We start from the raw sequence: 27,715 nt of genomic DNA, 5'->3' as shown, positions 1-27,715 counted from the left end.
ATAGATGACAATTTCATTTTCTTATTTAAGTATTTAAAGATGTAAGTTGTTTTATTAACTTTTGGTCAGCTCCACACGTGCATATAATGCAAGCTGATTCTGTCCGCTAACACCCATTTCTTTTTCTCCTATCTCTATTGACCACACACTCACCAATTCCTTCCTTGGGTTCCTACGTATGTCGCTTGTTAAGTTAAATGGGGAACAAAACCATTTATTTTTATATAGAGTACAACTCTGCAGAATTACGTGAATATTATCATTTACAAAATTCTTTTGACCATACTCAAGGCCCTGCATCTCAGAAAAGTTTACAGATTCCAACTGTTCACATTAATGTGGCTAGAGTTGATAGTTTTCCCGGGAATGCCATCTTGTGAATGTGAGGACGCTTCATCAGTTTTAGCTTTTCAATTTGAGAGTCCTTGTGTTGAATTATTTTCCACAAAAGGCTCTGAATCTTACATTCCTTTGGTATGCTTGTTTTGCAGAGTACTACTGATGCCTTTGCTACTTAGCTCAGAGTGCTTTAGATATCCTGTATTAAAATAGAGCTTAGCAGAACAACTTTTATAAATTTTCATGTTTTTTTTATGTGTATATGTAAGGCTGAGGGCTTGGCCATTCTTACAAACATGCATGCAAACACATGTGTGAGTCAAATTGCAGAAACAAGAATTTTTATACATAAATTAAAATAGCAATATTGCATCTTTTCTGGCTGGCAGTTTTAATTGTGCCTTTCTGAAATTTAGTTGAAAGTACTGTATTTACCTTTTTAAATATTTACAAAGTATAACAATACCACTAATAGAGATATTTTTAAAAGGAAAACCATCTTTCTATCTTCTAAGCAGAGACTTCCTCTAATTTGCATTTAGAGAGCTCTAAATTAAAATGCTAAAAGGAAAGCAACCAATTCCAGCCACTGCTGCTGGTACTGTAAATAAGACTGAATTACTTGATATAATTTTAAATGAATACTCTTGATATTGAGACATCATGTTCTCACATCATGCAATGGTAATTCACAGAATAATAGAAACATTTCTTTGGACATACTTTCTACCCCTATTGAGATATGAGTTTCTTTCTTCTAGATCATCAAATTCAATTTTGTCATCTCTATACAGAAATAGATGGGTATAAAGAAAAGTCACTGAATGGTTTGCCTATATTAATGTTATTTTATTTGTGAATCATTGTAACTGAGTTTCAGCATACAACAGAAAATATATACTAGTGCTTTGTTTTTAGAAACACTTGCTACAGAGTAGGAAATTGTGACATTTCGTTCCAAAATATGGAATATCTTTGAAGATTTTTACTTTCAATTCCTCATATGAGCAAGTAGGTTCTCAGCATGTTTTAAATTTTCTTTTATCATCTGTGTTTTTCATCAACTACATTTCTTTTTAACTTCTGTATCTTTTTAGTTCTCAAATCCAAATCATATAATGCACAAAAAAGATATTTCTCATAATTCGATCAGAAATCTATAAGCCAAAGTCTAAGAACACCATCATCAACAAACTATCCTGTATCTGTTTCTGTATTATTTCTTGTTATAAATGATAGTCTTTTCACCTATAGAAGGCTGTTCATTTGTTTCTCTGGTTCATGTCTACCACTAAATTATCTCTGTTCCCCATTACATAGGATTTAATTTGTCATCATAACTGGATCATTTTAAGCAGCATATTCTATGTCTCATTATATACTCTCTTGATATAAGGAACCTTAAAGTTCTGTTATTATTCTCCATTTATGTTTCTCGCAGAATTGAATCCTTTGGACAGACACAAGTGTCAATGTTCTCCATTGTTGTACTCTTGAATACAACAACAGACAGCCATACTAATTTAAGGCTTTTCAATTTTTGCTTTACAATTTTTATTTGAACTTCTCATTAGCATCTGATTCACTTGATTCTGGTTTCAACTGAAGTTTTAGTGCAGGCTTCCATCATTCTCTTATTCTCTGGGTTTCCTCTATCTTCACTTGTACATTCATCCTCCACTTGCTGTTTTCACAGTTATGGCTGTTCTGGTAAGTGGGCCACTGAATAGGATGTGTAGGATAAGGGATAAAGAAACAAACACAGATGACTTCAATTTCCTTCACCTTGTTTGAAATGTTAACATTTATTGAAAATGGAGAAGAAACTGTTAAGAAATGAACAGATCATTCTTCTCTTTTATTAATTGGTGATCATTATGTTATTTATTTATTTATTTATACTCTAGATTTTATTCCCCACCGACCCCCTGGTCCACCCACAACTGTTCCACATCCCATACCTTTTCCCTTCCTACTGTCTCCACATGGAAGCCTGCATCCCAGACCCCACCTGACTTTGACCCAGCAGTCCTCTGCTGAATATGTGTTGGTGGCCTCATATCAGCTGGTATATGCTGCCTGGTTGGTGGTCCAGTGTCTGAGAGATCTCAGAGGTCCAGGTTAGTTGAGGCTTCTGATCCTCTGACAGAGTTGTTCTTCTCAGCTTCTTCCAGCTTTTTCCTAATTCAACCTCATAGGCCAGCAGCTTCTCTCCATTGGTTGGTTGCAAATGTCTGCCTCTGACTCTATAAGCTTCTAGCTGGGTCTTTCAGAGGTCAGTCATGATAAGGCCCCCTTTGGGGGGGGGGCGTGTGGAACTTCCTTTCTTTATTTTATTGGGTATTTATTTCATTTACATTTCCAATGCTATCCCAAAAGTCCCCTACACACTCCCCCACCCACTCCCCTACCCACCCACTCCCACTACTTGGCCCTGACGTTCCCCTGTACTGTGGCATATAAAGTTTGCACGATCAATCAGCCTCTCTTTCCACTGATGGCCAACTAGGCCATCTTCTGATTCATATGCAGCTAGAGACCCGAGTTCAGGGGGGGGGGTATTGATTAGTTCATATTGTTGTTCCACCTATAGGATTGCAGATCGCTTCAGCTCCTTGGGCACTTTCTCTAGCTCCTCCATTGGGGGCCATGTGATACATCCAATAGCTGACTGTGAGCATCCACTTCTTTTTTTGCAAGGCCCCAGCATAGTCTAGTATCACCAGTGTGGTTGTGTAAATTTTTATTATTTTCCGATTTTATTATTCATCGTTATTATTCAGTATTAAAATAATCTTTTGAAAACATCTTATTTTATTTATGTGTAAGGACTGGTAAATATACGCATATCCTTCCAGCATCTACAGAGTTTAGATATGTGGAGTCCCCTGCAAGTAGACTTATACGTGGTTGTGAGCCACCTCTCTTGCCTTCTAGTAATTGAATTCTGGTCCTATACAAGTGTAGTTCTCGATGGGTGTGGTGGTACACGCCTTTAATCCCAGCACTTGGGAGGCAGAGGCAGGCTGATTTCTGAGTTTGAGGCCAGCCTGGTCTACAGAGTGAGTTCCAGGACAGCCAGGGCTACTCAGAGAAACCCTGTCTCAAAAAACAAACAAACAACAACAAAAACCCCATAACAACAACAACAACAAAATAGGTTAGTTCTCAGATTTGATCATTGAGCCATCTTTCCATCACATAATATCTTGGTGTTTTGTTTCCTTCCAGATTTTTCAGGAATAGTCACTTTATGCTATCCTTGAAACATTCCACTATTTTAGAACTACTACATTACTTTATAGCAATACAAATGCATTTTAATTTAATCTTATAGACACATTGGGTAATATCAAAATTAGTGATGTCTTTGGAGAAGTAGGTTCCTATTTATGGGGTATTGTATGAGAATCTGCTGTTTATAATAATAGGTATGTGATTCTAATCTTCACTCAAGGTCAAAATTCCTGCTACTGAACTTTATCTGCCTCAGTCCAGGGGAACGCCAGGGCCAAGAAGTGGGAGTGGGTGGGTGGGGGAGCATGTGGGTGACTTTTGGGATAGTATTGGAAATGTAAATGAAATAAATACCTAATTAAAACAAATCCAGGAAATATGGAGCCAACAAAAAAAAAAATTCCTGCTTCTGCTGTTTATCCTTCTTTCTTTGCTTTACCCTGCTTTTTGGCATCTAGGTATTGCTTTTTATGTAAATATTGTTTATGTTATATTATTTTAATATTCATAACAGTTAATTCTTTTCATGAGAAGCTTATTATCTCAAGATATGTATTTTTTTTTTTTCGAGACAGGGTTTCTCTGTGTAGCCCTGGCTGTCCTGGCACTCACTTTGTAGACCAGGCTGGCCTCGAACTCAGAAATCCACCTCCCTCTGCCTCCCAAGTGCTGGGATTAAAGGCGTGCGCCACCACTACCCGGTTCAAGATATGTATTCTTGACCATACTTTCAGAAACAGAACTTCAAGGAAGAACGTTTACATTAAAATTTGATCTCCAACTTATTTTATTATTATTTTATAGCTTTTTGGATATTTGAATAAAGACAGTATTCTACCTTGTTTTTTCTTATTAAACTTAACTGAATATTAATACTCATTTTAAAATGATGTTAAAATAGCCATCAAGTAGAGAATTAGCATAGTTATTGTGTCTTCACACATTCACAAATTCAATGCTATATATATATATATCAATGAATGCTTGCTATATTGTAGATATATCTTAATCATCCACACAAGTGCTGGAGTCCAGTTGCTGCTAAGGACTTATTTTTAAACTTTATTAAAACTATAATTTCAACTTCTATCTAAGAAATCTTAGAAACTAGAGTAGTGGCTTAGTACATAGTGGAAATACTTTGTTCTTGTGGAGGACCTGAGCTTTGTTTCCAGCATGTCATTTGGGTGGCTCATACCTGCCTACAGCTCCAAATTCAGGGGAATCAAAAGCCTCTGCCCTCTACGAATCTACTGTTTTGTGTACACCCAGTCCCCCATTCAGTGCCCCCACATACATCTCATATGTGCACATACCCATACATGCATATATAATTAAAAAATACTAGTTATAATCCTTTGTTACAAATCAAAGTAGTTTTCATTCCACAATGTAAAACCTTCTATTCATTAAGAAATATTTTCATTACTTAATAAATATTCTAAATGATATTCATTTCTAGTGATATAAAGATGGTAGAGTCATGGATGATATCTTTAAATGCTCATGCAAGAGATTGGAGAACCAGATATCTGAAGTAAAGATAATGCTGTTTATTAATTGCTACACTACTATAGGAACAAATTATTTTAGAATCACACAAAAGAAAATCACTCATTCTCCTTTAAAAGTTCAGGAAAGAATCCCCGAGGAAGTGGCATTTTAGTCCAGGCAAATGTGTTCCAGTCTAGAAAGTACAGTATACCGAACACTTGGCAAAGATACTCAGACATAGAGTCTCCTCACTTATCCATGATTGATAAATATTCTGTTATGTTTCAAATACTGGGGAACTGGGATCTTCTTTTAGTTTAGTTATACCTAAGGTTGCCAAAGTTATAACTCTTACCCTATTTATGTTTAATAGGAAACAAATAAAAGACAGCATTAACATCTTAGTGTTTGTAAAATATAATTCAATACTCCACATTTAGATGAATTTTTAGTAGAAAATAATTAAAACTAAATTTAAAACAAAAGTTAAAAAAATCTCATAGCACTATATTAAATATAAATATATTAAGTATACATTGTATATATATTACATATAATATTATGTATTTATTTATAAGTACATATGTATATATACTAAATATATGTATATAAGTATTGATATATTAAGTATATATATAATATTAATTGTAGTAGCTATACATCTTATGCTGTGGTTTAAGTATGCAGCATAGAAGAGTAAATTGATCAAAGAGGTATGGGCTTTGAAGGAATCAAGAAGAATATTTCAGAAACAAATGCAATGACTAATTTAATAAATACTGTATTTATTGCTACATATTTATATCAAAATGGTAATAGATCTGAAAGATCGCAAGGTTGTTCCTATCTTAAGTTATGAAATATCAGATTTTGCATCAGTAAGATAAATTGTAGGAAAGATTGAGAAATAGAAATTGGATTATTTCTCATGTAAGAAAACAATATATGCATTTTTTAACATTTAGCTTCATGTAGATTCTACTGCAATATGTATGTTTATGTGTTTCAGCTTCATTGATTACATGGTTTAAAGGGTTTTAGTGTGGCTAAGTCCTGTAGATTCAGCTGTAATAGCCTTCAGTAATGATAAACTGTTTAATAACTGCCCCAAATATAGCGTTTTATTTTGACTATATCAGTACGGATTTTTTATTACTACTATTTTATATTCTTTGTTTTGTCAACAGGTAAGTCATTCCCAAAGATATTGTATATTATGGAACTTTCATCCAATTTTATATGAAAATGTAGGCTATATTTAATTTTTAGTATGGACTATGAAATTACTGGAATTGCTTAAGCAAAGTATATACACAGATCCTTTATTTTAAAAACAGTAATCATCACAAGCATTAAAAGAAAGCCCCAGAAATTCCTACAGAATAGGTATCGTTTGGGAAAGTTAACGTATTCCATCTTGGTTAAATCATGATTTAATGAAAGTGGAAATGGTGACTGATTCACAAGTCTGTTCTTTTATTTTAAGAGATGCTTTCCTTGTATCATCTTTGGTTCTGGAATTTGCTATGCATAGTATGCTTACCTACAATTAAATAACATCTATGTTTTTACTTCCTACTCTTCTAGATTGCATGGTTTCAAATATTTCTTGGGGGCCATGGAATATGAGATGACACTTTCAGATATCCCAATTAAGTGCTTTTCACTTTGTTTTATATTTTACATGCCACTTCAACCAAACACAATAGTAGGCAAATATGCTAACAGAGACAGTTTGTCAAAATGGAATCTTTACCATGAACAGGTAATATTACAGAGTAGAAATATATCGAGTGAGAAACATTTAATAAAATATAAGAAGATGATAGTGTCATTAATAGGTACTGTTAGAAAGGGAGTGAAATATTTGCCTTGGGAGCTGTTACTAAACATATCATGTTTGCTTAAAGAGGCATAGGGTGATATAGAATTTAAAAAATCATACAAAATTTAAAGATTTAATTGAAGTAGTAATTTGTCATCATTTTGGATATTTGTTTCTTAGTGCTAGTGACTGCTTCCTGGAACTATTTTCTACCATGTGTATTAGGGTCTCCCCACCCACCACCACCGGGAAATTTACTCTTTAACTGTATTGCATTGACATTATTTGAGACAGCATGTCATTTCTGTATATCAATACAGAAGTTGTTTGTAATATCTTTTTTTTTTATGCCACAAATGCAATCAGTAAGTCAAGAGAGCCACCTGTTGTCTTATTGGCAGGCCACCTACCTGATCCATCTGTACTTGGACTGAGAGAAGGCTTAATAACTACCATTAGGTTTTTATATTGTCAGATTTCATACATCCAGGACACCCTGGTCAGTGGATGACAGCCAATTTATCTCCTTCAGTTAATGATGTAGACAAATACTCATATTTCACTTTCACCTCAATATGACAAAATTGAATAGTGTTCTAGTATTCATTAGCAGTTTGCTATGTAGTAACTCTTTCTATGCCCATAAACTGGCACGGGCCACTGTTTCTGTGCATTGACCATTGAGCAAACTACTTTTGCTTTTTTATTGACTCACATTGATGATGTTGTCATATTCTTTCACAGTAATTTTGACAGAGCCTTGTGGAATGAATTTGTTGCATGCATCTTTTAAAGACTTCAAATTTTATTCTGATACTAGTATAGTGCTGTTACACTCTGCAGATGACATGGAAAATATATATATTTTTTTTTCACTAGGGAAACAAGAGGGTGGGATACTTGCTTACTATCTATGCTGACATTATTTTCCTATTTAATTTTGTTGAAGAGCAATTTCAAGAAGCTTTGGGCCATTGTATCACCTTGTCTCATTCCATTATAGATATTGATGCAACATGGATCATTGAACAGTATAATCTCTTTTGCACAGTTTCTATTGATCTTGTCCAGTAAATCATTGTATGCTGGGTTTGTTCTGAAATCATTTATAGCATAAAAGCTCTTCTTGAATTTGAAAATCAAGTACCTTCTTGTAATAGGCAAGTTCACACAAAGTTAGAATTCATTCATTTTGTTTTGTTCAAAACCATGGTCAGCTTCCAAACGCTGACACCATTGCATACACTAGCAAGATTTTGCTGAAAGGACCCAGATATGGCTGTCTCTTGTGAGGCTATGCAGGGGCCTGGCAAACACAGAAGTAGATGCTCACAGTCAGCTATTGGATGTATCCCAGGGCCCCCAATGGAGGAGCTAGAGAAAGGACCCAAGAAGCTGAAGGGATCTGCAATCCTACAGGTAGAATAACAATATGAACTAACCAATACCCCCCGGAGCTTGTGTCTCTAGCTGCATATGAATCAGAAGATGGCCTAGTCGGCCATCAGTGGAAAGAGAGGCACATTGGTCATGTATACTTTATATGCCTCAGTACGGGGGGAACGCCAGGGCCAAGAAGTGGGAGTGGGTGGGTAGGGGATTGGGTTGGCGAGCATGTGGGGGACTTTTGGGATAGCATTGGAAATGTAAATGAAATAAATACCCCCCCCCAATACTTTTCCCACTAAGTATCTGAAAGAAATATTGTGTACTCACTGTTTTCATTCGATGCTTTCGTGTTTCCTATAGTACATCACCATTAGTTTCTTTGAAATCACTCTTAGTCTGTAATGAACTGTTTTCTTCTGGGCTTTTGATTTTGTTGGACTTAGAATATGCTTGCCCTCCTTTGATATAACATTGTTACTTTTTCTTATTGAACTGTTCTGTCTTACTTTGAGGAGAGCACAAGTTCCTCTTTCTTAACACCTTTTAGATTATGTTTATCTTAATTGACTATATTAGTCCTGCTCTGGGTCTATCCAAAGCAATCATAATTGCAAACACTCTGAAGTAGCTTGGTTTTCAGATTCACATTTCCTGTACCTTTTCACTATGATTTCTGAAACATTCTTTTCCTGTAGAGGAGGCATTTATTGGGAAGGTAAAGCACACTCTTCTTATTAATTTTTGATATGCATAAGACAATCATGTATATATCTGCACATTAATTAAGTTGTTTAGTAATAGGTAAAGGGTTATTATTGATATAGGTGAAGAGAGAGAAAGTAAAGAATGTTTCATAGGGACAGTCAGATCTTCTTTTTGTCATAATCAACAGAGAATGTTTCACCTGCAATGCACGTGAAGGGAAGTAAGCTCAACTTTTTTCACAGGTACAGTTCCTCTTGCAACTTTCTTATTTTAATTATATTTATTTTTACCTTTTATATGTACCTTTGCTATACAGTGGACAGGACTTAGAGATAGAATGGTTCAAGTGCTTCCACCTGCATCAGACCCATAGAATAACAGTCTGCAAAATAACTCATAACCCTGAAGCAACATTATATTTAAAAGTGAAAATATTCTAAGATCAAGACTTCGGGCATCTTCTAAATAAGCATAGTTGCTTATTAGCCTATTCAACACATACTCTCTCTGTGGTATGTGTGTGTGTGTGTGTGTGTGTATGCATGCACAGGTACCTGTGTCTGTGTGTGTGTGTGTGTGTGTGTGTGTGTGTGTGTGTGTGTATGTGCATGTACAGGTACCTGTGTCTGTGTTTGTGTGTGTGTGTGTGTGTTTGTCTTTCTGTTTTTGACATTTCTCTTCCAGATTTTATGTATTGACTTCTTGCTCCTTCCCTGTAGATATAACCATTGCTTAAGTTTAGATTCAAAGCATTCTAGGCTAAAAGCAGTGAGGTACACTTTGGCAGCAGCCATAGGGATGCAACAATGATCCCCCACAGTGTGAGGACTGAAGTGGCTAGGGTGAAGTAAAGGCCAATCTAATGGCAAGCACAGCATGTTTGAAATGGTTTAGGAGGAAAAAGAGCCAGCAGGTTGCTGTCCTGATCCAGACAAATTCATTTGCTGTTTGTGACTATTAGCAGCTGCTTCTCATCTGGGCTATTACTTTCTCTTTTATCTTTAATAAGTTTGTGGCGACACCTTAAATTACCAGTATTTCTTCTTTATTCTGCCACAATGAAGGTTTCGTTTAAACTTTATGAAATGTGTTTTTACTTTTACATTGTAATATTTTTCTATATCTTATACATTTCTAGAAACTAGTAAAAATTTTGGTTGGCACACATGAGATTACAGTGTACATTTTAGCAGTATTATTCAAAGTTATTGCATTTACCTTGTACATACCATTATAAATAACTTGGGACTCTTGGCTATTTATTTTGTGACCTCAGAAATTAATGAAAGCTGCACAGTAGGTGACACCTAATTGTTTTCATTAAACTGCTAGTTTTATGTTCTTGTATAAGATTTTATTTTTTTGCTCTAGTGTTAAAATACTTTATGGCACCAAACATTTTATTATTAAAGGATAGTTCTTACAGGAGACACTTTCCATAGGTAGGTCATTATCCAAGTACTTTTTAATTTAGTCCTTAAAACTTACATTTCAAACCATTTCTGCCATCTATAATAATAGAGCACATGATAGAAATTTCTTGATAAACTGAAAACATTGAATGGTAATATATTTAAAAATAAACACACACACACATACACACACCACACACATCATGCACAGAGAGTTATGTGAGACATAGAGAGACTAGATGTGACTATCAAGGACTCAATATTAAACTCTGTTCACTTGTTTAATATAAATTTAATCTTTTATTTAGTAAGCAGCATTTATGGTGAACTCTAGTGATCATTATTCCCATTATATGTAGTTGGTATCATTATACTACTAGGTAGGACCATAGCCAAAATTTATTTGAAACAAAGCAGAGTAATTATATTTTGGAATGGACACTGTGATTAGAATTTTGTCCTTTGGATCTAGTGGTCTAAGACACACAGACTTTAATATGACTGTGTCGTGTGCAGTAGCAATGAAACAAAGCCAGAGTGTGCTTGCTTAGCCTTTCGGGTTGCTCATCTCAGGATTTCGACTAAATAATTCTTTTTTGAAGAATCCAGCTGTTATTTTGGGGATCAGCTACTATTGACCAAGAATAAAATATTTGTTACTCTTTTATGTAGTCCAAGTCTTTACCTGCCTTGGCTGTTTTGTTAACAGATAATATAGAACTGTTTATAGAATTATGAAGTGGTTTGTTTTGTTTTGTTTTTGCTACTGTGTACTTTCCAATGGCAAATTTTGTTCTTTTTTTTTCTACTCTGGTGACACCCACAACTATATAAAAGGGAAGAAGAATCTATGCAACAACTATTTTTGAATTTTATGTATGCATTCAGTTTTAATTAATGTATGAAACATTTTCCTATTTATTTTAGAAATCTGTATATACGAACTATACAAATATATGGAACAAATATATGGAACATCCTTGAATTAAGAGTGTATTTTTTCTTAAATGAGTTAAAAGTAAGAAAATCATTAAAATTGTGGATTGCCTACAGATGACAAGGAATTTTCCTTCAGTGTTAGAGTTTGAGATTTAAAGGATATGCAAGATGACTTTTGAGGATTGCTATTGAAAGTTTTTCCACCTTGTTCAAATTGGGGTTCATTTGTGGAGCTATCACAGAATGACTGTTTTATATGCTTTAGAACAGTTGAGTCAAACTTTGCTAATAATCCATGGAGTTTTAAAGGTATATCCATCCTGAGTCCTTTCCTATGGAGATTCTGACATTCTTATTCAGCAGTTAGAATTCACACTGTAACTAAGTGATAGAAAAGAATAGAAGAATGAAGACATGGTGTCAAGTATTTTTCCCAAGTAGTGGGTGATGTAACAAGGAAGGATAATAGATTGAGAAGAAAAAGGGTCAGGAGTCTGTGCTAAGAATAGAACCTTTATGCTTATTTAAATTGCATTCTTCTCATGTGTTTGTACAATTCCAAAGGCCTCTTAAATACTACTTTTCTGCTTTCAAATGAGAAGTCACCAGCAGGCTAAAGCTAAGTTTAAGAACAAAGAAGAAACAAAAAGTTCAGGTACTCTATTTTACCCTCGCAAAAAGATTTTCTAATGCTTCGATCACCTTCAACAGATTACATGGCTGTAGCTTCCGAACTAAAGAAAATTACTGCTGAAAGATAAAATTGAAAGCTGTTGGAATCCAAATGGCAAAAGAAGAGACAATATAGCTCTGCTTATTTCCCATTGAGCTCAGCCAGCAACAAACCAAATTGAAACACTCAGTATCACTTTTATGTGCATAAAGCAAAAGAAGAATATTATACAAAATTCAAAGTCTAAATTCATGTGACTTTTCGGGGGTGGTAGAATTCAGTTTTTCAGTTTACTTTAAGCCATTTAATCATGAGTGAATCATGACCAAACATATTCAAACCTAATAATAATAAAAATATTTTTTTTATAATTCCATTACTGTTGATTTGCTTTGGTGATTATGTTATATAAAGACACACAATAACATTATGGGAGAATATAAGAGGAGTAAAACAAAAGACTGTTACTTTAGTATCAGATGGGCTGATCCCTGTAGGATAGATTCACTTAAGAATCATGATGACTATAAATGTGCTGTGTTATATGAATGCTTTTTGAAAACCTGGTTTATTAGTAAACAATTATTATACGGCATTACTAAACAGTGAATTGCAAGGAACACGTTGAACCTTTACTAACATTTTCAAAAGAATAAATAACAACAAATGTATCTCATTTTGGAAAGAAAAGGAATAAGACCCTGCTCGATTATGAGGCACCTCTTATGTCATATGTAAGCAAATGGCATATTTCAGGACAAATCTGTCTGGGCATGTGGTTTTGTAAACAAGGTATTTTATTGTAATGTTTCCATACATTTGCTTATTTTATATGGCTGCTTCACATTGAAGTGGCTGAGTTGAGCATTTGGAACAAAAGTATTTTGGCCTGCAAAGAGAAAAAAATGTTTACTCACTGTTGCTACACACATTGTTTTGTATTTTATGTATTGTGAAGTTTTTTTTCATATATATTCCCTTTATTTCTTATAAGCCACATAGAAAACATATATTGATCCTATATGATAATCACCCACTAAACATTTTTACCTCTAAAGTTACTGAAGCTTTATCCTTAGTATAGAGATTTTTACAGTACTGATGCCTAGAATTTTCAAAGGCTCTCATATTTGATGATGAAATTGGAGAGCGGTGGTAGAGATGTCCAGCCAGCCTGAAGGCATTCTTCATCTTGATACTCATTGTACATGTTCCTTTTATGAGCATGTTGTTGTAACACTCTCAACACTTGCCTTCTTTTTAATGTAAAGATTTTTGTGAGCTTTTAGATCCCTGATATTGTGACCAATCTTTTCATTAAAATTGTTTATACACTAACAGAAACATCACCATCACTTTGTCAGTCTTGATTAGGCAGGAATGAAATAGATTAAACTGAGGGGTGGGGAGAGAGAATACAGAGTGCCTCCTGCTGAATTCACTGGCCACCAATTCAGAAACCCATTTAAGGACATTGAGGATACTGTGTAAAGAAAATAAATTCAGTTTTTTACATATTTTTAAATATTCCTTTCATTTTTTTTTTTACACTCCAGTCATTACCCACCTCCTTCTGCAGCCTTGAGGATTAGGTGCCCCTTCTCCCACTGAGGCCAGACCAGGCTGTATATGTGTCTACGACCTTAGAACAGCTCCTCCATGCTGCCTTGTTGGTGGGCCAGTGTCTGGGAGATCTCAGGGAACCAGTTTACTTGAGACTGTTGAACTTCCTATGGGGTCATTTAAGTTTTCATGTTCAACAATACACAATAGTGTACTTTGGACATCAGGAAGAATTCTATTAAAATTTTTAAATTATAAGCCATTCAACTATTCTTTGTTGCCTCTTACAAGTTTGTGTCTGGCGACTTTGCTTTCCAAAAATGCAAATAGCTGGTATTGTTATGTACTGAATATTTGGTTTCTTCCAAGATTCACTAACTAGTTGAATTTCCCATTAAGTGTGATGCTATTTGGTGATAGGGCCTCTGGGGAAGTAATCAATTTAATAAGGCACAACGTATGATCAGGCTCTAATATTGTGCTTTGACCACACACTGGAAAAAAAAAAATAAGGGCATAGGAAGATTGTGACTTCTTAGATAAGAAGCCTCAGAATGAAACCTTCGTAACACCTTGATCTTTAATTTCTTCCAGTAGTGTGAAGAAGTTAATGTGTGTTATTTAAAGTGACTTGGTCTATTGAATATTGTCACACCTCTATTTGGCTAATAAAAATGAATATCATGATTAATCCCTGGTGATTTTTTAGTGTTATACATAGTTGTAGTTTTATGTGTGATATTAAATCTTGCCCCACCAACTTAACTGCATTCCATATTAAGCTAAATTGAGTACAAGATTTGCAATAGTTTAAAATTGATCAAAAAAAAAAAATCAAAGCACCTTGTGTATGATGGTTTTCTAAACAATAATCTCTGCAAGAAATGTCTTCATAATCTACAAGTATTAGAATTTAGCATTATATTTTTTTCATTTATACATTTCCTGATAATCATCTCTGTTTTGCACATTTTGTTCTTATGGATTATTATTTGAATCTTTGGCTTTCCACATGAATTATGCAGTTTAGCATTACAGGACATTTTGAGTAGGTACAACAGCCAGGAAAATGTCCATTAGTTCATAGAAAGCCAGGGAAAACATTTGGGTAAAGGGACAGACTCTTACTTGAATAATGTACTTAGCATAGGTTAAAAGTTAATGGGAAAAACATCAACCTCATTTGTCAAATTCTACTTTGAAGTAAGAACCATGCTTTAGTTTGGGGATTGAAATTACCAGCTGAAACAAAGTTTATCCCTAAAACTGTAAGACATATTTATTTGTCCTTCCTAAAATATACAATATCTGCCAAGATATTGAGGCTGATTGAAAATATGCAATATTAGCTATTCATGTTGTTAAACATACTGTTCTGGTGACATTTAGCAGTGTTCAGTAATTGGCTTAATGAACAGGTGTATAAGTATATTAGTTATGCAGATGTTAATTTGTAGTAACATGTGCTTCCTGATTTGGGAGGGGGGGTGTTCTTGTATAAACTACAACTAGTAAGATTTGTTCCTTAATTAGGAAATCATTACAAAGTGTGTGTGTGTGTGTGTGTGTGTGTGTGTGTGTGTTTGTGATTCCCACCATTAGGACCATTAGTCTTGTTAATGTGCACTGAACTTCAGGAACACTCCTGATAATGCCATTCCTATTGCTTTAGATGCTATGCAGGTGTCAGGATAAAATCTACTTTTCTGTAGGAGGCCTTACTGTGCAGCTGCAGGCAGCAGGCAGCAGGGAAAGGGGAAACTGCACAGCTGTCCCATGTAACATGGAAAAGCAAACAAGAATGCAAGCTCTTTCTTCATGTTGCATCAGCATTCCCTTTCAAGGTTTCATAAACAAATGTGCTGCTCTATACAAAGACAACTGAGCACAATGGAGTACTTTGTTACTTGCCAAACTGAATAAACTTTACCTACATTTAAAAGATTATCATCTATACTATTGTTTGTGGTTCCTACATTTGTTCTTCAGGATTTCCAAGGCCATCAATTTATAAACTGTCAAAACAGACTGGAGCTTTTATATGTTTCATACTGGATTTTTATTTCTCTGTTGCAAGAATAGAAAGCCACTGAGGTTAATATAGAAAGCCACAGAGCACCTCGAATGAGCAGATGCCACCTGTGGACCTGTGCTAGGACCACTGGAAAAAAAGAGTATAAGATTGTTTTTGTAATGAAACATAAAATGGCTCTTCAGTCTCTTGCTTCATTTTTTTTTTTTTAAGATGGGGACAAAGACAATATTAGCCATTATTTTTGAAAACTTGTCTCATTTGGGAACTAATTTAAATTTGCTATACTACTTTTATTCTCCAAAAAGTGGTACACAGTGATGAAATGTTTATTGCTTTGTAAATGTCAGATTTTTAGATGAGTCACACAATACAGGTAAAATAGCCTACAATTCCTAAGGAAGCAGTGTGCTACAGATACTTAAGATATTTAATTAATTTTAAACATTTGTTTAAATGAAAAAACAAATGGTTCAGACTAGAATTTAGTGAAAAATAATAGCCAAATGTAATGAGCATTAGGTACACCTGTGTTAGGCTGAGATTATTAATTTCAAAATAAGATAATATTCATATAATCTTCATCTGACAACATTTTATCCTGCATGTTGCTGTTTAATTACTTTCCTGTGTTAAAGTTTAGGACTATTGAAGTGGGGAACATTCTCTTGACTACTTCTTTGATTTTATTAAAATTTCTGAATGTACTTTCAGAAGTAATTTTGATATAATTCAAATTCTCTTTATTGACATCAGAAATAGCTATTGAGCTGTCATTTCTTTATGCAGTTGTCTTAAACTGAGAGAGCAGCATAAAATTAGAATAAATTGAAATGTTGACTCTTACATTAGAAACACACTGTACTTTCATAAGGTCCTTTGAGGAACATTTATGGAGGTTTATAAAGAAATATACTAAAAGTCATTTTTCTTTCACCAATTCCAATGATTGTGTTTTGGCAACATTGCAAAGAATTTGACACCTGTCACAAAATTATAATTTTCAAGGGAATTATTATCTACCCTCATTAGAGTATTTCTGTTCTTACATTGATTATTCTGCTAAGCCTTATAATATTTAAGATAGGTTTTGTAGTTAATTTATTTCACATGTTACTTGTCTGCTAAGCTAAAAGAATTTGTATATCTTACATCTTACACCAGTAAAGATAGAATCTATGGATTTTCAACATTTTCATGCATGTTTTGGACTACTGCAAAAGACTCACAGATGCTGATATCTTTCTTTGGCAAAGATATATATTATGAGTGTTTCCCTTTCACTATTTTACTTTTTTAAATGCAGGTGTGAGGTCTTTAGCCAATATCAAATAAATTGAAATAATAAAAAAAAAATCATTGTCACCTCCAAGTAAACTTTATTTTCTACCAGTGATAAGAAAAAAGAAAAAAAAAATAACATGATAATCAGTTTATGCATCAGTGATGAAATTTAGCAGTGTTTTGAGTGCAAGAATACCTCTTGATTGAAAAAGAAAGTCCACTGTGTCTAACATAATTTAGTGGTCCCATTGCCTACAATCTTGTATTTATCATGGAAGAAGTAAACCAGCAATACTTGAGTAAAATCCCTTGAGCATTTTCTTGTAGTTGGTACTTGGAGACTTCATGTTTCATTTTCTTAGCAGACAGTCAAAGGTTTGTCACTAGTGTCTTTCAAGTGTGAATTAGGGGCAAACACTTCTGCTCCTTGATACTGTACACCTTGCTGCTTCAATCAATCCTTTCAACTGTTTGGAGAAACAGTACATATAGTGTTTTGAGCAAGCCTCCATTTTCATGGAATCATGAATATGCAAATGGGCGGGACTCTTGTACAACTTACAAAAGCTTTAAACCAATTCTTCAAACAAAACCCAATGCTGAGTTTTACTGTTACAATCCTTTTAACAGCTACAGTTACCTTAGGCGCTTTAAAGCAGTTTCTTTCACTGAAAAGAATAAATGTCTAAATATTAGCATGTTTTAGGAGAAAAAGCATGTCTTCTTTTTTCCTAAATTAGTTCAAATTAGTGAGATTTTACTTTTATGTTTAATTCCAGGGCTGCTCCAGTTACCTGTAAAGGAGTAATTTATGTTACACATTAGTGAAAAAGCAGCAATTGATTTTTAGTTCTATTTGGCTTATCTTTTCTGCTTAAGTGCTGATATTTAATTTGTAGGGAAACCTCTAAACAGGTCTATATTTTTATGTTTATCCTCTTCCCTGAGCTAATGAAATAAACACATTTATTGATTTCAGAATCACCTTTATTAATGTAGTTAACATGCCTTACTAATGTTATTTCATGTACTTGGATTAGAACCATTATTGTTTATGAATCAACATTTTTCTTTCAGGTCAAAGGAATACAGAGGCTGCAGAAGAAAATAGGAGTGGGCCTCCAAAGAAGAAAGTGAAGGAACTGAGAATTTTGGATACCAAAACAGCCCAGAATCTATGTATGTAATGTATTCTGCATAGGCATGGTGGTGATGGCTAACTCAGTGTAAACAACCTTACAAATTTGAATAGACCCACTGCTAGAAATAAGGTCCTATGTAAATATAATCCAAGTTTCCCTATGCCACTTAACCAAATTGAAGAAAATAATTGAACTTCATTTAACCTGCTAGAATATATTATTTGTAGAGGTTTGGAATACATTGTTAAAAAAACTTCCATAGTGAACATAATGAAACATAATATAAGTTATTATTTAAAATGTAGTGTTAACTTTTTCCATTTTTATTTTACTGAGTAGGTCTGGGACTCATGTTTTTACAAGTATTTCCTTGGCAGTTTGGACAATTTCTTTAACTGCTATTCTTTTGTTTAAAATAATTGTAATGTGATCTAGTTAAATTGTTAGCCACTACACTTTAAAACTGGTTGCTGATCCTTGAAGCCTTTAACTAAGCACTGAGCCATTAATTGTGGTATTGATAATGTAGCGGGATAGTTAAATGCATGACCATTTAAAAAGCCTCTAAGTTTTACTTTGACCTACTTTCTCTTCTAAGTTGGATGTAGAATATTTTTTATCACTACAGAAGGGTGTTTAGATACTGATGATACTAAAACACTCTTGTGTGAGAAACTTGAATACATCCTACATTTTTAATTGCACACAGAATACCATGGTAGTTATGTGAGAATGGGATGAATATAAACTGACCATTCTGTTATCAGGCAAAATATAACTCATATAACCACTCTACTGATAGCTATAAAAAAACTTGTGCACTACTGCAATGATAGTTTTCTCCCTCAAAGTTTATTTCAGTTTTTTTTATTACACAATGTGATCATATTATCTAGTTAATACATGGCCATGAGACTTATTTTAGTATTAGAATTCTCATTGAGTACCTGTGTTTAGATAATCATTTGCCCAGATAGTGAATATTAATTTTGCTTTTGCTACCAGTGCAATCAGGTATTGCTTTCCATAAAAACTCACTAATAGGTTTTTTTTCACGTTCTACCTCTCAGAGTTATTTTTCTCATAAAAAGTAGGTTTAAGCTGGGCGTGGTGGCTCATGCCTTTAATCCCAGCACTTTGGAGGCAGAGGCAGGTGAATTTCTGAGTCTGAGGTCAGCCTGGTCTACAGATTGAGTTCCAGGACAGCCAAGGCTACACAGAGAAACCCTGTCTCGAAAAAAACCAAAGCAACCAACCAACCAACCAACCAACCAAACAAACAAACAAACAAAAACAAATAAAAATAGTGGGTTTAATGAAGAATGGTATGAAATTTATTTAAAAATTGTACCTGTGTAATTGTAATGTATTCTAGGTAATATTAGTTGAATATTTTTCCAATATGACGTTAAATCTATCCAATGAAGTAAAGATGGACAAGGAAATAACTCAGCATATGAAAAACAATACTTGTTTGCCACCTGAATATCAGCAGGAATGCAGAGTACATTGATGAATCCAGCACTTTAGCTCTTTCCTTTAAAAGTTCAGTGGTGTCCTGCTGTGTTTTTGGGTTTATCCCTTCCAAAATTGGCAGTGGATCACTAAAACCACAGGTAGTATTAAACCCAGGTAATACATACACAAACATACACACATACGCACACAAACAAACACAGACACACACACACACACACACACACACACACAGAGAGAGAGAGAGAGAGAGAGAGAGAGAGAGAGAGAGAGAGAAAGTGTGTTTTATAGTCACAAGAAGACTATAACAATAAGAACAAAACAATGCAATTTAATTGTGTTCCTTGAAAGAAAATTTACATGAATATAGTTCTTATTCCTCTCAGAATATCTTATTATTCTTGTATCTCTATTGTTATGATATAAAATTATTTATTTTAAAATGTATATGATAGCTTCTTCTTGGTATATTAAAGTGGGCTTCATAAACACTTCTATGTTTTGGGGTTATTGTTAAGAATGATATAGACTTCTCTGAAGTAAGCAATGTCATATTTTCACAACCCATTTCATTATTCCTAAGGCTATTGGGTCAGTAAATTTTTTGTCATTGTGAAAAAGTACCAGAGTGGGCCAACTAAAAAGAGAAAAGATCTACTTTAGCTCATTGTGGTTCGAAGCTGCTCACTTCATAATTGTGAAAGAATAAAAAAAAGCTGATATCCAGAGAGAAGGCATTTTGGGGCAAGATATAACTTTCCTGGTGATTGAATTCTTTGATTCCTGCCTCATTTTCTTTTTCTTTTTTTTTTTTTTATCAATGAAAAGATTATAGTCCTTGTCAGAAAGCTTTACAGTTCCTCTACGTGGTCGCTTCACAAGTACAAATGAGAGCTGGTTTTATTTAAATTAAAGAAAAAATACATGTGAGATTCACTTTTAACTATTGACTTAACATATCCACAGGATCAAGAAGTCAAATTTCTGTCATCTTCCAAAGTTTTGATGCATTTTTCTGATTTCTAAATCTGCTTTCAGTCACATCTTGTTGTTTTTTTTTAAATTTTTAATATTTTTTATTACATATTTTCCTCAATTACATTTCCAATGCTATCCCAAAAGTCCCCCATAGCGCCCCCCACTTCCCTACCCACCCATTCCCATTCTTTTGGCCCTGGCATTCCCCTATATTGGGGCATCATCTTCTAATAGACTATTCAACAATTTATTCAAAGTACCAATAGTATACTCATCCTGAAGTCATCAACACATTTGTCAAATTTCTTGGAACCAATCACTTTTCTAAAGCTCCATGTCTCAAATTTCCCCTAAAGAGCAAGCAGGTAGTATGAGAGGTTTTCAGAGAGCTTATCATATTTAAGCCATAAGAGTCAACAGATGGTGAAGGAACAGGTAGCGTGAATTTCTCAGATGTGGTGGTTAATGAAATGGTAGTCAGAGTGAGATGGCATACTTTTCATGGTGCTACTGCAAGTAAAAATGTAAAACTAACTAATTAACTATTTCTCCAACTTTCTATTGAATATTTTTAGGTTAAATCTGAAAAATATAGAGTAATGTTTACATTATTATCATTCCTGAAAAATGCTATTTTGAATATATCTGAAAAGTTTGACATTTAAATCTTATTAAAAAAAAAGAAAAAAAAAACTAGATTGAATTAAAAGGACAACTTTAATCAATTTTGGGTTGGTCAATATATATTAGCTTAACATAAAATGATTATGCATAGAGTTATGAGAGATCTAAGTAGGAATTTTATTTTGTAAATATGTACACTGGAGCTGGAAATGCTATAACCTGTGGGATATTAGATTATTTTACCAATATTGATAGAATACTCCATCGAGTAGAAGCAGCTTATAGTTCTGTAAATTAGTATATTACTAACAAAATAGCATAATTTGAGTCTATAAATTGGTGTATATATATGTATATATCCATAGATCCATATGTATATATCCATATGTATATATCCATATGTATATATATATGTGTGTATATATATATGTGTGTATATATATGAATATTAGGATTCTTAAATTTTGATGCTATTCTGACATTAATAAAATCATGTGAGATTTTATTACACATAAAATAAAATATATATATGTGTGTATATATATGGATACACACATATGTATATTAGGATTCTTAAATTTTGATGCTATTCTGACATTAATAAAATCCAATTTCATTTTAGCTATCTTCCTTGGATCTTACCGCATGCCATACGAGGAAATAAAGAACATTATTTTGGAGGTTAATGAAGAGATGCTCAGTGAGGCCCTAATTCAGGTACATTGGAAATCTTCAGTTTAAAAATCATGGTAGATATTTTAGAAGTATCTCTGCTTGATGTTATGAAAAATAGTTTTGATATTATGAACAAGTCATGTTTTCATGGAGGATTCATTTTCAAGTTTGATGGAGGTATCACACTTTGCCTCATTTATGTTTTCAATTTGGTCATGCTTATTTACAATAGAATCAAGGCTTGATTGGTATATGGTGAGGATTTACTATAATGATATACCTTTATGTATTGGCATAATATGTTCTCAAAAATCCTCTTGTTGGAAAAAGTAAACATTAACAAGGTTTGATTTATTTCTCTGAAGAAAGAAATTGAAAAAGATCTCAGAACCTGGAAATATCTCCTATTCTCATAGATTGGCAGGATTAATATGATAAAAATGGACATCTTGCTGAATGCAATCTCCAGATTTAATGCAATCCCCACCAAAATTCCAACTCAATTCTTCCCAGTGGTAGAAAGTGCAATTTGCAAATTTATTTAAAGAACAGAAAATCCAAGATATGGAAAACAGTTTTCAACAATAAAAGAACTTTGGGACAAAACACCATCCATGACCTCAAGCTGTACTACAGAGCAATGGTGATAACAACTGCATGGTATTGGTACAGAGACAGGCAGGTACAATGGAACAGAACTCAAGACTCAGAAATGAACCCACACACCTATGGTCACTTGATCTTTGACAAAGGAACTAAAACCATCCAGTGGAAAAAAGACAATATTTTCAACATAAATTCTTAAAACCTGACTTTAAAAATAAGAAAAATTATACTGGCATAGACATTCAGCAACTTGATGTTTCATATTTGTAGTAGTTTTTTTTTTCCTTTTAATTTGCCGAGGTACATAGAGGGAAACTATAATGTTCTAATACAGAGAAGAATGATTACAATGATTGGATTTAAATTATGACCGTACCTTACTATAATTTTATTACATAGAAAAGATTTAAAACCTTTCATTAATAAGGTGTCACAAGTTTACTGTCTTGCCATGACATATTTTAAAACAGAATGTCATGATCCAACAAAAAGGGGTAACTTGTCACATTTAATGTGCCTTGTTCACTTCAATTATTGTGCAAAAGTCATAGTTCAGGTGAGTGCAGATGTCAAGAAGACAGAGGCATCAGCTTTCCCCCAGGTGATGGGATTCCGGACAATTAGATATTTCCTTAAGTGTATGCTGGGACCTGAACTCAAATCCCCTCTGAGAGTACACTCTCTCATCCCTTGACCCAGCTCTCCAGCCTGAGTATTCTGCATTTTCTTGGTTTCTATTTGATAAGAATTTGTTGAAAAGCCAGATTGCTGATTGTCCAATAGAGAACCATTTTTTCTCATTTCCTATCTTGGTCAATCCAAATTAATTCTCTCTTATTCAAAATGTATGATTGGATGAGACATCTGAGTTTTTAAGATTAGTATTAGTTTTATCTGGATGATTCGTATATCTAAACATATTATGGCAGGAAGATGCTCCTCAGGTGAAATAATTATAGCTTTACTGTTACCACAAAAGTTTGATTTTCTTGTGCCAAAAGGAAATCTCTAGGACTCCCAAACTAGATATGTTTGCTTCAATGATGTGAAAGTAACATCAATTTGCCATTCACATGAAGTGTTTACCATTTATGTCTAATTACCATGTAGCACATCGATAATGCACAACATTAAATATGTATCATCAGATTAACTTTGTTGTAAGTTCTGTTTGATTACAGTGCTAAACTTCATCTATGCATAATCACAGCTTGTTGCTCATGTAGCGTGGTTGTCTCCTCATGGCAACAAAAACAACAAAAAGCAATTAAGGACACATCATTTCCCAGGAACATGAATTAACACAGGTGTTATGTCTCCTACAGTAGGTCAATAAACAATTCCTCACTAGACAACTAGAAGACTGTGCTTATTTGAAAGGATAAATGACCTACTTAAAAATATTTTTTATTTAGATGACTAGTATTTAGGCTGTATATTGTTGAAAATAATGTTTGAATGTTAGACATGCTGAAAAAGAAATAAAAGCAGTAGTTTAAAATTGTTAAATGTTAGAGGAGAAAAATAAAAAATTAAAGTATGCATTATTTCAGATAATTAGTGCTTAAAAATAATTATTAAATGCTTGAGAAATATTGGTAGAGAAATTATATTTGCCAGGCATGGATAAAATAAGATTTACATAGAAGAATAGCATATTGTGCAGAAACATTTTCAAAGATATGTTAATTCAGTACAATTGGAAAGGACTCAGCAGTTTCTGAACATGGGAGTATCAAATATTGCAAATTTCTTTGAATGTAGTTCTAATTAACATTTTGCGTTTTGTTTAATTAAAACTAAAAAGAGTAGATCAAAGTAGTAAAAACAGTACTTACACATAGCATTAATAGTGGTAGTAAATATTTTCTTTGTTCATTCCAGTTGTGTCAGATAGCAAGAAACATTGTCTATACTCATTACTTTTTCAAAATTATTTATTAGACCTGCCACTAGATCTTACATCTATTATTATACACAACTTGCTTTGGAAAATATGTTGACAACTATTTCAATACAATTTGTTTCATTTATAATGAAATGCATTTGATTTTATACTGAGAATTTATTCCAACAGCAAGAAGTCCATGGAGCATCCAATAACCTGAGAACCTGTTAGATATGCTTCCAAGGGTACCGTGGTTATGGTAGTTTTTTTGTGGATCAAAGTCACATTAAACTAGACGTTAAAGAATTACCAGGATTGAATAAGTGGCTATTGGTTGGCAAATATTTGAAGACTCTGAAGACTTCATAATTTCTACATATTTCTGGATTAACATAGGATAGTGGTGAGCAAGCATAGGGAAATAATTAGTGAATTGGTTGGGGTCCTATTATAAAAACTGAGATCATAATGTAATGACTGGTAGTCTGCCTCAAATGTCAAACCATTGAATATAGGCACATTCGACTAATCTCTGTCTCTCTCTGTCTCTGTCTCTATCTCTTTCTCTCTCTGTCTCTCTCTCTCTCTCTCTCTCTCTCTCTCTCTCTCTCTCTCTCTCTCTCTCTCTCGTGGTAGTTTCTATTAATAGAATAAACAGGAAAATCCAAAGTACTTTTTAAAGTACAAAATAAAGAATGCCCTAAACTATACAGGCATTTATTGGGGTTGGGTGAAGTTGGGAAGGGTGGTGGTGGTAAATACTTGGATTTAAAATATATATTCATTGAAAGGTTTGGTTACAAGATGTTTTTAACACTTGGATTTTGGTTTTTAATGGAGAAACAAACTAGGTAGGAGAAAAAAATCTAGAACACAGAAAAGAACTAGAAGAATTATGATAGTATAATATGTTTCAATGATAGAATTGAGGTCAGTACAGAAAACAAGATCAGAGGGTCATTTGCAAAGAACTGATTCTTAAAGTATGAAAACTACTGAAATTCTTGAGACTTCCAGTGATAGAAAAGTAACAAGTAGAAGGTCAAGGACTGCATTTCTGTAGACCACTTATGGTGAGGCAATGGGTGGTGATAGAGAAATCAGAGTAAAAGTAATATGCATATCAAGCCATGATAAATTATAACATAGACACTGTAGACCTGTAAATAGTGACTGCAATCAGGGAGAGAAATACCTTATCATTTATTTTTAAAATTTATTCTTGCCACTATTAACAGTGCATCAGTGTCACCTACTGTCCCCCTATTGCATAGAGCTTCTTTCAATACCTACAATTGTAGTTAAGTCTAATATTGGTTATTCTATAGGTCTCCTAAAAATATGCTGAACACACGTTTCCTGTACTTTTAAAGCAGATGTTGTATTTATTTATGGTATTCTGCCCTCTACCTCTCTTCATTTAAGAAACAGTTCCAGAGGATGGGGCTTTTCATTGTTTGCGGTCTCATCACCTACTTCATTTGTTCTACCTTTTTCTCATTTTCTCATTTCTTCTCTTTACATTTTAAAAACATTCTTCATGTAGAGAAGGCTAAAATATGTACCAATAATGCCTCAGGCTAAATGTAGCTCTACAACACTTCATAACTGAAAACCCATGCAAAAGAATATTTCTGTTCACTTCCTGCTTATATCTTCCTTGTATTCTGGCTGCTTTATGTTTCTGAAACACAATTGAAAATCTAAGACTTCAGTTCATGCAAGACATAAAACCTACACCTTTCCACATGATTATGTTTTCTCAAATGTGATTTTTACATCTCAAAATAGATTACATGATCTATATAACTCATTCCTGAATACTGACAAAATGATTAGATAGAAGCAAAGGTCATTCAATCCATCCCCTGAATTCCAGGCAGTGCTACACCTAAGTCATCAAAAATAAATGGCTATCTATTGATTCTGCAAGAAAAAAGATTGTTCAACTTCCCTCAATTAACCAGTTGTAGTGTATAATTATTCTTATAGTCAGGAAGTTCATGCATGTGTAATAGTAGAGCTCATTTTTGTCTCTTCAATCCGTCTTTGTAATTATTGATCTATTTATGTGGCTATCGACCATCTGTATTTTGTTCAGGTTTGTGAGTCGGCATGTGTTTGTGTACTTTACCAGATTTGATAGCTTTAGGACACTACAAGTATATCAATTAAGGCTATAAAGGCATTAGGATTATAGAATTTTAGAACAATTTTTTTTTCTTAAATAGCAACTAGTGTTCTTCACATTTGGTTTCTTAATTCTTTAAAGAAAGTAAAACATTAGAATTGACAGGAACAATCTTAAAACATTTCTTTCCTATTTGTTTTCATATAAGAATAAATATTTGTGATCCTTCGGCAATACACTTGTATTTTTATCTGTGGATTATTTTTGCTTTTTTTTTTTTTCAGTCTTGGTCTCTAACTTTTCATTAGATGGAGTTTTAAAATGTATTGTTTTGTCTGTTTTGACAGCAGCTTTGTTTTTGAGCATTATGTACTAATTTCAGTCTATAGTTAAGCTGAATCTAATCCCAACAAATATTGTGTCTGCTCATCATTGTTTCATTCTATGTTGAATTTTTCAAAGCAGAGTAAGTATGTTATTTGTTACTGACACTGGTTGTGTTCTTATTTGCAAGGAAAGGAAGGGTAGCTTTAAGAAATTAATCTTTGCTTATAGCATTTAGTGTGAAAATTTTACCCTTCTTACAATTTGAATAAAAACGTTTTTCTTCACAGTTGTGTAAAATGTTGCTTCCTATTATTTACTTTTCATAAATTTTACAATTCTAACAAAAAATAGTCCTTTAACTTAATAAAGAAGGGGAACAGATAGTAAAATGTGTTGGAGTGAAGGAAGATTTGGCTAGCAAAGCATTTCATAACCCATAACACTTGACTATATTTTGAAAAGCATTGTATTATATTCCAAGGATGGCAATTACAAATATCAGAGTAAATCTTCACATATCTTTTTCCAGGTTTCTGTGACTCTGTATCTTCAAAGCAAATTAGAATTTACCTAGTCATCATATTTAATAAAGATACATGATAAGTATATTAAATTTTACTCTAATATAATATGGTTAACATACTATATTACCATATATTGTATGATGTATAATATAAATATATGTTAACTATTGTATTTCAGTATTACACATGAGCAGTCAATGAGGAATGAGAAGGAGTTAAATATGGGGTTGACATATTGATTCACTTTCTATATATGCATTTTATAGCTCTATAACAAAACAAATGCATTTAAAAGCCTTTAGGTAATGAACACAAGGAAAGTATATTTCCTTACCTTGGACTGTTACATTGTGAGCATTGGATTGTGGGATTCTGTCTTCTAGACACTTACAGCTGCAGTCACTGTCAGTTTTGATTTTAGTTTCTGTACAATGAATATAGCAGATCTACTT

General features: G+C 33.5%; 1 protein-coding gene across 3 annotated transcripts in view; it reads left to right on the top strand.

The window, feature by feature from the left end:
• Positions 1 to 27,715, top strand: part of Diaph2 (diaphanous related formin 2) — a 707,007-nt gene that overhangs the window by 264,032 nt on the left and 415,260 nt on the right. For all 3 annotated transcript variants that reach the window (XM_021152793.3, XM_021152792.3, XM_085838035.1), the window contains 2 exons: positions 17,970 to 18,071; positions 21,735 to 21,829. In XM_021152793.3, the coding sequence (XP_021008452.1) occupies positions 17,970 to 18,071; positions 21,735 to 21,829 (197 nt within the window). The remainder of the gene's footprint in view (positions 1 to 17,969; positions 18,072 to 21,734; positions 21,830 to 27,715) is intronic.

The sequence above is a fragment of the Mus caroli genome, unplaced genomic scaffold, assembly GCF_978045245.1.
Source record: "Mus caroli unplaced genomic scaffold, Mus_caroli_1 scaffold_5, whole genome shotgun sequence".
Lineage (NCBI taxonomy): Eukaryota > Metazoa > Chordata > Mammalia > Rodentia > Muridae > Mus > Mus caroli.
This window is presented reverse-complemented; position numbering and strand designations above follow the sequence as displayed.